This window comes from Sceloporus undulatus, chromosome 2 (assembly GCF_019175285.1).
Source record: "Sceloporus undulatus isolate JIND9_A2432 ecotype Alabama chromosome 2, SceUnd_v1.1, whole genome shotgun sequence".
NCBI lineage: Eukaryota > Metazoa > Chordata > Lepidosauria > Squamata > Phrynosomatidae > Sceloporus > Sceloporus undulatus.
The window spans coordinates 307,820,037-307,834,419 of NC_056523.1; the positions used below are offsets into that span (position 1 = coordinate 307,820,037).

General features: G+C 39.2%; 1 protein-coding gene across 1 annotated transcript in view; it reads left to right on the plus strand.

Annotated features, from left to right (window-relative positions):
• The window catches only part of C9 (complement C9), a 35,858-nt gene extending 21,754 nt beyond the window's left edge, over window positions 1–14,104 (plus strand). Inside the window, exons 7-12 of the mRNA XM_042453390.1 lie at window positions 1,542–1,782; window positions 4,403–4,528; window positions 8,243–8,424; window positions 10,082–10,310; window positions 13,024–13,210; window positions 13,952–14,104. Of these exons, the coding sequence (XP_042309324.1) occupies window positions 1,542–1,782; window positions 4,403–4,528; window positions 8,243–8,424; window positions 10,082–10,310; window positions 13,024–13,190 (945 nt within the window). The 3' untranslated portion in view covers window positions 13,191–13,210; window positions 13,952–14,104. The remainder of the gene's footprint in view (window positions 1–1,541; window positions 1,783–4,402; window positions 4,529–8,242; window positions 8,425–10,081; window positions 10,311–13,023; window positions 13,211–13,951) is intronic.
• The last annotated feature ends 279 nt before the right edge of the window (window positions 14,105–14,383 follow it).

Below are 14,383 nucleotides of genomic sequence, written 5' to 3' on the forward strand. Positions count from 1 at the left end.
ACCTGCTATTTCTTTGAATTCCTTTTTTGTGATTTCCCCCTTTTTCCATTTCTTATACATGTTCCGTTTAAAACTTAGCTCAGTTGAAAGTTCCTTAGTCATCCATCCCATTTCTTGAGACATCTCCCTTTTTTCTTTCTCACTGGAACTGTTTGAAATTGTGCCTTCAGTATCTCCCTTTTGAGAAACTCCCATCCGTCCTGAACTCCCTTCTCTTTTAGTATTTCTGACTACCGGATCACCCTCAATATTTCTCTACGTTTACTGAAATCCGCTCTCCTAATGTCTAGGATGTGTGTCTGACTCTGCCTGGCTTCTCCTTTCCATTGTATAACAAACTCCAGGAGAACATGGTCACTTCCACCTAATGATCCCATCACTTGCACCCCATTAACCAAGTCATCCTTGTTGGTTAGGATCAGATCTAAAATAGCTGACCCCCTTGTTGTGTCTTCCACCTTTTGGACAATGAAATTATCTTCGAGGCAAGTGAGGAATTTGCTAGACCTTGAGGATTTGGCTGAGTTTGACTTCCAGCAAATATCAGGATAGTTGAAGTCACCCATCACTACTACATCTCTCCTTTCTGAGTGTATGGTGATTGTATCTGGAGTGTTTCTGGGTGAAAGAAAGAGCTTTAGCAAATATCATACACAGTCTTTTATGCAAGGGTTGACAATATTGTCCCCTCTAGCCATTGTTGGACTTTAACTCCCATCAGCTGAAAATAGCAGAGTGCAACTCACTGTCATTCTATGGGGGTGAAAATTTGTCCCTTCTGCATCTACCCACTTCTTCTTTAAAACAGTCGACCAGAAAAGGGAAAGTTGGTAGCTGGGCTTCTAATACCAGGTGTTGCTCATGTAAACAGTTGGCCTTTGGTATCTATTGGGGTTTGGTTCCAGGACCCCCCATGGATACCAAAATTTGTGGATGCTCAAGTCCCATTATAAACAATGACATGGAAAAATGGTGTTCCTTATCTAAAATGGCACAATCAAGGTTTGCTTTTGGAATATATATATATATATATGATATTTGCAAGCCACGGATGGATGAATCTGTGGATATAGAGGGCTGACCGTACGTCTGTACTAAGCTTAGCTAGAGTGGCTTTTCCTCAGGAAAGGTTGGATTTTAGTTTTGACAAACACCTAAGTCTCCAACATGGTAATATATGTGTCATATAGAACTGCAGTTCTCCAAACCCCTTCCTAGCAAAATTAACTGTTTAACTAGCTTAAATCTGTCACATATTTAATACCATTTTATACATATATTTGATGCCACTTTAACAGCTATGGTATCCTATGGAATGGGTTTTATAATTTGGTGAAGCGGTGAAGTTTTCTGCTTGTGAATTTTAAGTGTCCCTACAAATTGCAGAGTTCCATGACAGTATCAAATGCTATATTAGTAGTGGGAAAACTCCTAATTTTCTTGGCAGGATAACAGTTATTAATATAAGAAGTAGACAGAATTCTATCTTCTGTTTTCCTGCAAGCAGACCCATCAGCACACTAACATCTTTTGCCTTACAGAAACAAGCTTTTTTACATGTGAAATCAAACATTGAACTAGGATCGTTCATCATGCGATCACGCGATCTTCGTCTGACTGACTTGTTCCTTGATGATTTAAAATATCTGCCCACTACATATGACAAAGGAGAATATTATAAATTTCTGGAAACATATGGAACTCATTATGCACGGAGGGGAACTTTTGGAGGAAAATATGAATTACTATATGTGTTGGACAGTGAAAAAATGACACGGGAAGGTAGGGACTCAAAATCTAAGATTCTTGTGTACATTGGTTCAATTCTGGGGCAGCAGTATGGCAAGGAATAAAACTTGAACCTAACTATGAACTTGTTAATTTGAAAACTGTCCCTCAAAAACCTCACCTGGCCTTGATCAATATTGAGGTTGCTTTACATTTTATATGTTCTTCTTTCATTCCATTTTAATCTTAACTAAAGAAATGTATTCATTTCCTACCTGGACTTCAGCACAGTATGTATGGCCTCCTTCATCATTTTTAATCTCACAACAATCTTGTGAAGTTGGTTAGGCAGAGATGGTGACTGGCTCAACATCAGCTAGTACAAGTTCATTGCTGGGCTTAAGATTTTGAGTCCTTTCCCAGTCTGACGTTCTAATTATTGCACCATGCTGATCTCCCATCTCCAGCATCCCTTTCTTGGGCAAACTTCCACAGAATCTTCTATTTAAATCTAATTTCCAATCTGATTATGGGACAGAGGCCTTGTCTGCACCAGCCAAAAAGCCCTTTTGCTTTCTGCCCCCCATTTGAATGACACACAACCCAAATCCTGGTACTGGTGTGGGCAGTCTAGACAATGTCTGGCATATCCTGGACCAGAATCAGGGCATAACAAAGTTCAAACAAATTTTAAAAACTTACTTGTTGCTCTGGATCTTCTCTGGAAGATCCAGAGCCCTCCATTCCCATGGTGTGGCCTCTGTCTATACAGGCATCCTGCTGGGCCAATCAGTGCATCCACTGCTGCTGTAGGTCACTAATTTTGAGGTCAGAACAAGATGCCCAGCATGTGGCTATCACTGGGCTCCTGATCTCAGAAGCAAGCAACCTGCAGCAAGGATATGTGTTGGGCAGTCCAGTGGGACGCCTGTGCAAACAGCCACCACTGTGCAGGAATGCATGCCAAGTTAATGGGGGCAGGTCAGAGCAGATGTGGGGCCAAGATAGTCAAAGCTACCCCTGGAATGTCCTGGCCAGTGCAGATGGAGACAAATCTTTGATCACCTTGTCAGATAACCTATACTGGCAAATGGAGAATGTATTAATGTTGATTCTGCTGGACCTCCAAGCAGCTTTTAGTACTATCAACCATGGTACTCTTTTATGCTTCCTCTCTAAGACTGGATTTGAGGGCACTGTTTTACAGTAGGTCCAGCCTTTCTTAGAGGGGAAGACACAGAATAGAAATTCCTATTTGATGCCATGGCTGCTGGACTGTGGGGTTCCTCAGGGCTCAGTTCTGTCCACCATGCTGTTCTATGTATTCTTTACATGAAACTGCTGGGAATGTTTATCTGGAGTCTGGTGATTGAATGGCATCAATATGCTGATGACACTTGATTCTCCCACCTTTTCATCTAATTCCAAGGCTATTTTGGCACTAAACCAATAATACACTCCAGTGTACCAGTTCATAAATATGTCAGATCTGGCTACAGTAACACGTGTTTTGGTTACATCTTGTTGGGACTACTTTAACACATTCTGTGTGGGACTACCTTTGGAAACCTCTTAGCAATTTTAGTGGGTCCAACATGATGTGGTCATAGAGCTAACTGGGACCAGTTACAAGGAGCATACAATTCTCTTGTTGAAAGAGCCTCACTGGATACTGATCCATTTCTCCACAGTTCAAAGTGCTGGTTATACATGGGTCCAGACTCTTTGAAAAACCGTACCTCCCTATATGAACCCACCTGAATGTTAAGAACGTCAGTTTACAGCAATTGAAGGAAGCTGAGGGCAAAGGGAGAAACTCGGGCATTTTAAAAGCACTTGAAAAATCAGGATGGCAGAGGATTAACTGGGATTGTCCCTGTCACATTAAGAAAGTTGGAGGTGCACACCCATGGTTGTAAAATTGTAAATCATGAGAGTGATATGAGCTGTGCAGCATAAAAACAAACAGGTGAAACTGTGACTACATTAGTGATGTATGCAGGCTGAAGTCCAAAGTATGTCTGTGTAAATAAACATTTTTTGTAATTGCACAAGATCTGAAATCTCTGCTGACCTTCTACAATGATCAAATGCTTTACCAAAGTCCACATTTTACCTACCTCAATCCCCCATCACCATTTATTGAGCAATAGGGAGCATGGGGGTATGCAGAGAAGCATTCAGCTATATTCCCACAGGTTGATCTCCAGTAGATATTGAAAGATTCGTTGTCACTTTGTGTCCAGCTATAGAAACATAGGTCCTGCAGTCCCCATGGTCATTTTCTAGCCTGTGCAATGTGGAAGAGAGGGAGGAAGGGAAGCATCCAGCTATATTTCTATGTTTCTTTTATCTGCATCCTTCCCACTGCCCACAGTCCAGTAAATGGCCATTTAGATGGGGTGGAGTGGGATGAGGCTTCAGCACCTTAAAAGTGTTGTTTGGCAGGGTGATGAAGGAGATGTGACTTGGTTCTGCCTGGTGAACCATCTTACATCTCACTGATCTAGAACCTTAGTGCATATATATCTTTCTAACTACTGTAGATTGTCATCCTAAATATAATTGCTTTGTGAATTTGTTAGGATGTATTTCCAGATTCCGGATGCAAGTACTGCATAGCTCCACCCTTCCCTCCTTATAATAATAATGTTGTTGTTAATTCCATTTTCAGGAATTACCATATCAGATGTAGAGAGATGTCTGGGTTTTAATATGGATTTTGATTTAGCAACTGCTGGTTTGGAATCCAAGCATTCTCTTTCCAATCGTGACTGCAAAACTGACAAAATTAAAAAAGGTACTCTCCCCACCTTGCATTTTCCCCTTTTTTCTTCTGAAGAATGTAGTACAAGGATTAAGAGGTGTGTTTTCAGGAAAGGAAATTTTCTACTTACCTACCCTCCATCCTATACATACACATATACATTTGAACATAAATTAATGTAGAAAAAGGTGTATTTAGATTCCCAACCATTGATACATAGTCGAAGGCTTTCATGGCCAGCATCCATAGATTTTTGTAGGGTTTTTGGGCTGTGTGGCCATATTCTAGAAGAGTTTATTCCTGACGTTTTGCCAACATCTGTGGCTCGCAAATTCAGAGAAAGATGCCAGCCACAGATGCTGGCAAAACATCAGGCATAAACTCTTCTAGAACATGGCCACATAGCCCGAAAAACCCACAAAAATCCATTGATACATACTTGTGTGTTCCACAGTTCAGTGATACTCTGACTTTTTTTTAAAAAAAAATTGTGTGATGCCAAAAGTTTGCAAAAGATGTGATTTGCTTGTCCCTATGTATATCCTTTCTGTCTATCAATAAGATTTTTTCATGTCTCCCTTGGGAAAAATATTAGCCATGTTCATCTGCGTAGAGGGCTGAAGACATCTATATCATTTTAGATGTGGATGAAGTAGGCCTAAACACATGCTTCTGTTGTTGTTGTTAACTGCCTTCAAATTGACTGACTCATGGTGATACTTTGAGTGAGACACCTCCAAGCTCCTCTGTCTTTAACTGCTTTGCTTATATCTTGCAGGCTCAGGGCTGTGGTCTCCAGCATCTAACCATCTGGCGTGTGGTCTTGCTCTCTTTCTGCTGCCCCCCCTTTCTTAGCATTATTGTCTTTTCTAGTGAGTTATGCCTTCTGATGATATGTCTGATGTATGATAGCTTCAATTTAAATATCTTGGCTTCCAGGGGGTGTTGAGGCTTGATCTGGTCTAGGACCCATTTGTTTGTCTTTTTGGCCATCTGTAACCTTAGCACTCTTCTACAGCATCTCATCTTAAATGACTTGATTTTCTTCACTGCCAAGCTCTTACATCCATACATGATGATGGGAAATACAATGTCTTCAGCGATCCTAACTTTGGTGTCCAATTTTATACATTTTTGCACTTCAATATCTTGTCTAGTGAAAACTCAGGCTACAATAGGATAAATACTCCTTAATATAAAAACAAGGAAGAGCCATACAGATATATTACATTATAGCCCCCCAAAAACCTGTATTGAATGCTATAAATAAATTGATACAGATGATACCACTGAAGAGATAAAACAAACAATGACATAACACAAATTATCCATTAAAAAGCCATATGGAATGAATAATTCTACAAAATTTCCATGTATGATAAAATGGAAAAATCACTCCAAATTTACAGTTCCTCCAAGAAGCCAGTGTATGATAAAATCCACTAGACAAATGCCATTAAAAATGCTATGTTAAAGAATATCCTTGAAGTTCTGCAACCAAAGATATAATACCAGGCTCTATAGAGGATTTATAGGCAATTTCCACAAGAAGGTTGGGATGAACCTGGAATGCTGTAGTGATAAATCACTACAATGGCAGAGGATTTATTTCCACAGGAATGCTGTGATGGTCCAACCAGCCCCAAGAAGAATTTCAGGATGTTTCAAAATGGATCTGCCTCAGTCATTCAATATCCATCGGTAATTCATACAACAAAGAAAGCTATTCCTACATAACATCAATATGCATAACATCCACAAATTGAACCAAGAAAAAATAAATATATACAATATACAGTGCTTACATATATACAGTATCATGTTCAACCAGTGGTTATGCAGATGACATGATGTCAGAGTAACTTTCAAAGAACTCCATCAGCCCTATTTATAATGGAGTGGTAGATAAAGTGGATTACGGGGGGGGGGGGGATGTAATGTATTTTGTCATTAAGAACTGCAGGAGCAGCTGTATTAAGTTTCCCTTCTTATAAGGGCAGCACGAACATTCTGATTCGAATGAATGATTAGAACACAAAAACTAGTTGAGTTGACATTATGATTTTTATTCAAGAAATGCTCATACAAGGGGGTATCTCTAGCTCTATTCCTAATTCTGCTTCTATGCTCAATTGAACAAGATTTAAGACACTTCCCAGTTTGTTCAACATAAAGCAGATTGCATGGACAAATCAAAATATAAATCACTTAGGAGCTTTGACAAGCAGGAAAAGAATTTAACCTGAATTTTTTATTTGTTATAGGGTATATGTTATAAATTTTTCAGTAATTTGTGGAATGGATCCTGTTTTTGTTTTCTTTCTATCAGCTTTCTTCACTGTCCAGCTCTCACATCTGTACATGGTGATGGGAAATACAATAGCTTGAATGCTCCTACCTTTGGTGTTCAGTTTTATATCTTTGCACTTCAAGATCTTGTCTATAGTGTCCTACATTAGTGCCCTTCCCAATCCTAGTCTTCTTCTGATTTCTGATCCCTGTTCTGATCAATGATTGATCCAAGGTATGGGAAGGCTTTATTTACATTTCCTTATCTAGATTTAATTTCTGTAACTCTTCTGTGGTCATTATTTTTGTTTGCTTACTGTTCAGCAATAAGCTTGCCTTGGCATTTCCCTCTCTAACTTTGTTTGGTAATTGTTTCAAGTCTTTGATGTCTTCTGATAGTAGTATGGTGTTGTCTGTATATCTTACATTGTGGATATTCCTTCCTCTAATCATCACTCCTCCTCTGTGTCTAATCCTGTTTTGCATGTGATCTTTTCTGCATACAAGTTGAATAAAAACACATGCTTAGTTTCCCCAAAATGGCGTGCAGCATATGTGTGTTTTTTTTTCAGAATGCCAGAATGATTGAAACGACCATACACTTCTTTTGCATTATTTTTGTAGTATTTATATTTCAGCCTGCAATATAGCTGTCATCAGTGCTTCTTACCAAGAAAGGAGGAATAATATTGAAAGGACTCCTAGGAATTAGTTACCATATTTTGAAAAGCAAAAAAGGGGGTACACTTATCAAATGAATACCACCAATTGCTATGATGACTCTCACTTTAAATATCTCTGCTATGTCAGCTGTGATTCTAAAAGTTGTCCTAGAAAGCAATTTTAGCTCTGATAAAGAGGATGTGTCTGGGAAAAGGAGGATATACGGTAACTCTGCCTAGGAATACAACATAGTTTTGGTCCCAGAAACTCTTTTTGGCCTTTTTGCAGAACAGGACCCAACCAACTTTTGGTGCCACTCAAATCAGAAACCCTGTCAATTGCACACAGGCTTTTGGGCTGTTGATTGAATGTGGGAACTACATCTAATTCTAACTGGAATATTGTCAGTAGCCAACAAATCTTCTGACTAGGGAAATCATCAAGTAGTGCCAAAGAACCAGTTACCTTATCACTAACAAACCTGCTGAATTCTCTTACTGTACAATGTTTCAGAAAACAGCTTCCTGGTTGTACGCAGACTTCCAGCTAGCCTATCTCCAGCCTGTGTATCTGTTGTTGCTATTGCCGCTTGAAATCTTTCTCTCAAGAAAAGGTGAAACAAGAAAATCAAATGACTTTTTGCTTGATCTACCACTCAATCCTTATCCACTCCCAAAAGATGCAAAATGGAAAGAGGAAAAAAAGCAAAAAGAAATGCGACTGTGGTAAGGCATAGCTGAACTCCCTAAGAATCCCACCCTGATCCACTCATCTTCTGTTTTTCTCTTCTTATAGTTGACAACAGGCTTGAACATTCAATTATTAATGATGTGGTCTCTATAGTTCAAGGAGGGAAGACTGCTGTTTTAGTTCGTCTAAAGGAACAGTTGTCAACAGGTAACCGGGTTATTGATATTGAGGACTATGTCCAGTGGGCTTCTACGCTTCCTGATGCTCCTGTTGTAATAAAACAAGAGGTAGGTGCAATTTCCTCCTAAATGCATATATTGACAGTTTTTCCTGTAATTTGTTAACCTGAACATCAAATATTCCATATTGCATCTGAGGAAATGGGTTTAAATCCACAAAATTCATGCGAAAATGAAAACTAATTAGTCTTAAAAGTGCTGGCACATTTCCTTTTTTTTTCCTCCCCTTCCCTCCTTCCTTTTTATCTTCACCTATAAAATAATTCAGTGTACAACTCTCCTCACAGTCAATACCTAACAGGCAGATAACTCAAGAAAGTGAAACAAACCACATAACGGGATCAAGTCACACACACAAAGGGTGTTGTTAAGGAACAAAGTATAGAGAAAACATTCTAGATTATATTTATCCACCACACAGACAGAGAACATGGGGTCAGAACACAGTCCCAAGAAAAACAGAACAGAAAAGGAAGTATGTCCACCCACAGATTACAGATCAAATTTTTCTTATATAAAGTTATATAAGAAAAATCCATAGTAGACCACTTACTTTTATTCAAAAACGATCTCAAACAAAGATTGGTCTAAAGAAGTGAGACTTTTCATGCTATAACTCCTTGAATTTTGTTGGTTGCTATCATTTCCATATCCACTTGTTTCATTCCATTTAATGCAATTTGGGGAGCTGAATTTAAAAAAGCACAACAAAATGCTTCATATCAGTGAATTAAATGTCTTTTGAAAGTCTGTTACAAGACTTTAACCCCATTCTTACTCTTTGCAGGATAATTATTTGTGGGATTAGTTCATTCAGTCATATATTACAACGTTAAAACATCAAAGCAAAACTGTATGAGATGGAGCAAATCTGAAGTCATTTTTGAATTTAGAATGCCAAATTCCTTTAAAGCATCATTTTAAAAAAAAGTTTTTATGACCCTCAGTTTTGCAGGCCTGTATTTCTTGGATCTGCATGAGGACTCTTCCAATGGTGTTGTTTTTTTTAAAGGGGGGTGTTGTGGTTTTCTGAAATCCTATGTTTTGAAGGGCAAATTTTCTCTGAATTTATTTCTTTAAAATTCTTAGTGAAATAATATAATAGTGCAAAAGTGCCATTTCACTGGTGTACTATAGTACTAGAATTTTAAGGGGGAAATTACAGAGAAGAAAGAAAGAGAAAAGGAGACTTTTTTCATTCTGTTTTGTCTCAGAATTAAATGCAGGAATAAAATGTTATAGCTGATGTGAGGAACTGCCAGTATAATTAGGTGATTTTAGATGCTAGACGTAATGAACTTAAGTAGTCTTCCTCTTTAGATGAGACTGTATGCCACTTCACTTTTTTGTGGTATATGATATGCAAGATTAGTTTTATTTGGAGATTCTCCTGCTCATTTTGCTCATTTGATTTCTCCATCAGCCTTACCATAGATAAAAACTCACATACTAATACCATGCAAGAACTATTGGACCTCAGAGTAAATCAATTTATCACCACTAATATGGTAAACTAATATGGCTATAGCCAAGTTTTAGATTTTCAAAGTAAACAGAGGCAATGTATAAAGAAAGGAAATGGTTATGTGCTTTCCATGCTAAAGAAGCACTGGTCACATCTTTATGCAGAAATATATACAGCAATAGTAATAAAGTGCTTAATTTAAAGATGTGCATACATTAATGTGTTCAAAATTCTCTTCAGACAAATCCAATCTCTGAGCTTATACCACTGAAGATGCCTGACTCCAGGATAAAAAAACGAAATCTTGACAGAGCAGTAGAAGACTATATTGCTGAATACAGTGTATGCAAATGTCAGCCCTGCCAAAATGGTGGAACTGTACTGCTCCTGAATGGAAAGTGTGAATGTGGATGTACAGCTTATTTCAAAGGAAAAGCCTGCCAGATACCCACAACAACATTTGTCTCAGGTTAGAAGTTGCACAAACATTTGCTTAGGGATTCTATCCAGCCAACGTGGGTTATGATAACGCCTTTGCCTTTTGGTAGAATGACAGTAGAGAGGAAGCCACCTCAGCCTCACTTGGAAGTCTCCACTAAGAGACTGAGTGCAACTACTTAGGGGCTATACAAACAGCCCCAAAGGGGCAGCTTCCAGCCTCCCCTTTTTCAGCCAGATTGGGGCCACGGCAACCACATGCTACGACCCTGATCTTGCCTTTCCAGAGCATGAGAAGGAATGGCAAAAAGCAGCTATGGCACCACAGCTATACAGCACTCCTTTGGTGCTGCATCGTGTGGATGCAGTGCTGGAGGAACACCGTGATGGTGTGGTGTGAAGTGTCATGGCACTCTGGGGGCAGAGCCGGGCATGTGTCATGGAGACACCATACCCTGACTCCACCCTCAGGCCAGCCCAAAGTGCTGGTGTGCACAGGGCCTCACCCTACATCTGGACTACAGAAATAATTCAGGTTGACACCACTTTAACTGCCATGGCTCAATAATATGGAATTCTGGTAACTGTCGTTTGTTGTGGCACTAGAGCTCTCTGACAGAGAACACTAAATATCTCACAAAACTACAGTTCTCAGAATTCCCTAGCATTGAGCCATGGCAGTTAAAGTGATGCTAGCCTGGATTATTTCTGCAGTGTGGATGCAACCTACGGCTGCTTCATCCTGAACATATAGATATACATCAATCTCTTAATCACTTGAAAAATATATTTATTACAATCATTAAGTAACAAAACTATTTAATGTTGTGGCAAGATGATTCAGCTTTTGTCTTCTTCAGTTCCTCAAAGTAACAGTGAGTTGTGTGGCATTTAAGAAGGAAGACGATGATGTGTTCCAGAGTGGAGGTTGATTGATGATGATAATGATCATTATCTCTCCAAGGCAGGGTACAACATAGATTAAAATACAATAAAAAATTGATCACATAAAACCACTTAAACACATAGATTAAAACACATAAACATAAGATTAGGGTAACCATTACACATTAAATCATCAATACATACATTTAAAATATACTTATTCAATATTCATAGTTTAAGGTTGACTAGCTAGGCCTGCTGGAAGATATCAGTCTTTTATACTGTTTCCGATTCAGACAGCATGTGTCACTGCTGAATCTTTCCCAGATGGTTATTCCACAGTCTAGGGGCAGTTGGTGAAAATGTCTTCTGGGTTGCCATACTAGTCCTATCTGGTTAAAGTAAATATCCCTCAGAGGACCTGAGTACATGGGGAGGATTGTATGGGAAGAGACATTCCTATAGGTAACCTGGACCTAAACCATGCAAGGCTTTAAATATTATTCTCTAGATTGAGACCACGTGATATTAAAAAAATTATGACTGTGAATCCAGATATTTCCCTTTGTTTCATAAGTTCCTGTAATAGGTGGCATTTTGGATCCAGACAGACAAATTAGACAGATTGTGCTGCTCCACATTCATATGTCTAATTGTTTCTGGATCATACTGCCCAAGAGGGTTCCAAGTGTTAGAGGAAGACACTTTTAAAAATACAGTGGCTGGCAGGATCCACTGTATTAAACAAAATACCACTTGCCAGTCCTACAATCTTATTCATGTGGTTAGTGGGGACATACAAGATACCATCTGTAGCTTGTAGAAGAAATAAACATGCACCTGACAACATGTTCCAGAAATCACAACTCTGTAATTCTGAACTGGTAGCTGGAACAATATCATGAAGCTAATTAAGTATGATAAAGATTGTGATTCCATACATCTGGATGGTGAAAGCTTGGGCAAAGCTACTTTAGAAAGTTCTGTTGATGTCTTTATGTCAAAGTTAAAGGAGCGGTTTAATACCTGGCACCGAAATGTTCTTAGGCTAAGGCATTTGCTTGATAAAACTGCAAGTGCTTTGGAAATGCACAGATTCTGAAGACAGAGCTAAACGATTGGTAGAAATGTACAATAGGAACCTGATTCTCCATCACATAGCTGCAAAACAAGATTGGGGTGATGAAAACACAATGTATAGTGGTGATCTTGTTGTAAAGCAACCTAATGGAGGAGTTTGTAGAAGAGGAACCACAGATGAGGAACGGGGTACGAATTCATCTCCTACCACACCTCCACACTGCAGATGTTTTCTGCATTGCAATGCTTAGCCCAGCCAAAGAAGTGGGGCATCTACTGTATTTCCCCGAAAATACGACACTGTCTTATATCTATTTTTCCTCAAGAAGACACACTATGGCTTATTTTCAGGGAATGTCTTATTTTTATTAAGTATGGTACAACAATCTACATCTTTCAAATATAGTTAAGTCGTCTTCTTCTGGAACATCATGATAACTCTCCAAACCCGGAATTCCATCCTGAATTTCTTGCAACTCCATTTCCTTTAGAACCATTGGCCCCAATCTTTCCGCTCCCTTCCCACACCCTTCTATTCCATGCCAGGCCTATCACTATGTCTTATTTTTGGGGTATGGCTTATATTGTGCAATGCTTAGAAATCCTGCTACAGCTTATTTTATGGATATGTCTTATTTTCGGGAAAACAGGGTACATTCCAGATTGCATCTTGGCTGGTCATTGGACTATCAGATATTAAGGCCTCTTGTAAGAACTGTGCTAGAAGTGTTCTTAATGTTCTTATATTAGACTAACAAGACATTTGCACCTTATTGCAGGTCAGGTAGCCATTGATGGAGGATGGAGCTGCTGGTCTGACTGGTCTGCATGTAAGGGAGAAAAGCGCACTCGGACCAGGCAATGTAATAATCCTGCACCTGCATCTGGGGGAAAGCCATGTGCAGGATCAGATACACAAACAGGATATTGCTCAGATGAAGAGTAATAATAGGAAGTCCAAAGCAGGTTTGTGGCTACTTGGTGTACCTAAGGAATAGAATACAACCTTCCAGGACTGAAAGAAGCATGCCACTTTGATATGGATGAGTGAAATAATTCAGGTGGCAGGGTACTATGGGTCTCTTTCTCTCTCCATATATCCCTACTTTCATTATAAAGCCAGATCTTGGGCAAATCAAACTCTCTCAGCCTCATGGTGGCAACCCTCTTCTGAACAAATCTTGCCAAGAAAACCCCATGATAGATTCACCTTAGGGTCAACATAAGTTGAAAATAATTTAAAGGTACAACAATTGACAAACGACTTTCACTATATTTGCCTCTATATCTCTTTGTCAACTTCTGAGTATGAATTTCTGCTGACAGCACTGAATAAAGTCTTGAGATATAAGGGTGGCTAAAACCTTTCCAAGCAATATTTCAATATTATCCGAAACAAAAGGTATCACAAGCAAGACCTGCTGCAAAATGTTGTGGTGTTTCCCCACTTCCCACTCCTAGAAACAGTGCTGTTCATCGGATTTCCAGTTGGCCATTTCCCCAAAGTACGACATTCCTTTTCTCCCTCCACCCTATTATTCTTTTCCAATTCATGGCTTCTCAACCCTGTCAATCCTCATTGTGCTGTTCTTTCCTGGGATGATGATGATGATGATGATGATATTTCTGAAAAGCCCACCTTTCCTCCAGCATGCTGATACTTCCATCCTTTTTCTCTTGCTGATTTCTCTATGGGTCTTCCCACAGGTGTTTGATGGGAAAGTAACACAGCCTGAATGACCCTCGGATCTACAAATTATGCTTTCTACTTTCAAAGAAATATAAAAGAAATGCCAAATGATCACTGGATCTCAGTTTGTTGTTATTTTTAAATAGTCTAAAATAAACTTGTTGATGGCATGATGGGTGTTGAAACATTGGTGCTACTGATTTGTCAAATGTACCCTGCCCTTCAGTACCCTGTCCTTCAGGGTTTGTGCCAGAGCTGGATGGACCCTTGGCATATGCCCAGTTATGCCCCATCCCTTGCCAACATCCCACAGTACTATATTCTGTTCCCATTGCATAGTGATACTCCTGAATTCATCACTTCATCCTCTGAAGAAGGGGCTGGTTTATCTGGGCCAAGGAAGCACTGACAGTATGATATAGAAAGTTACCCAATACAAGTAGTTGCCT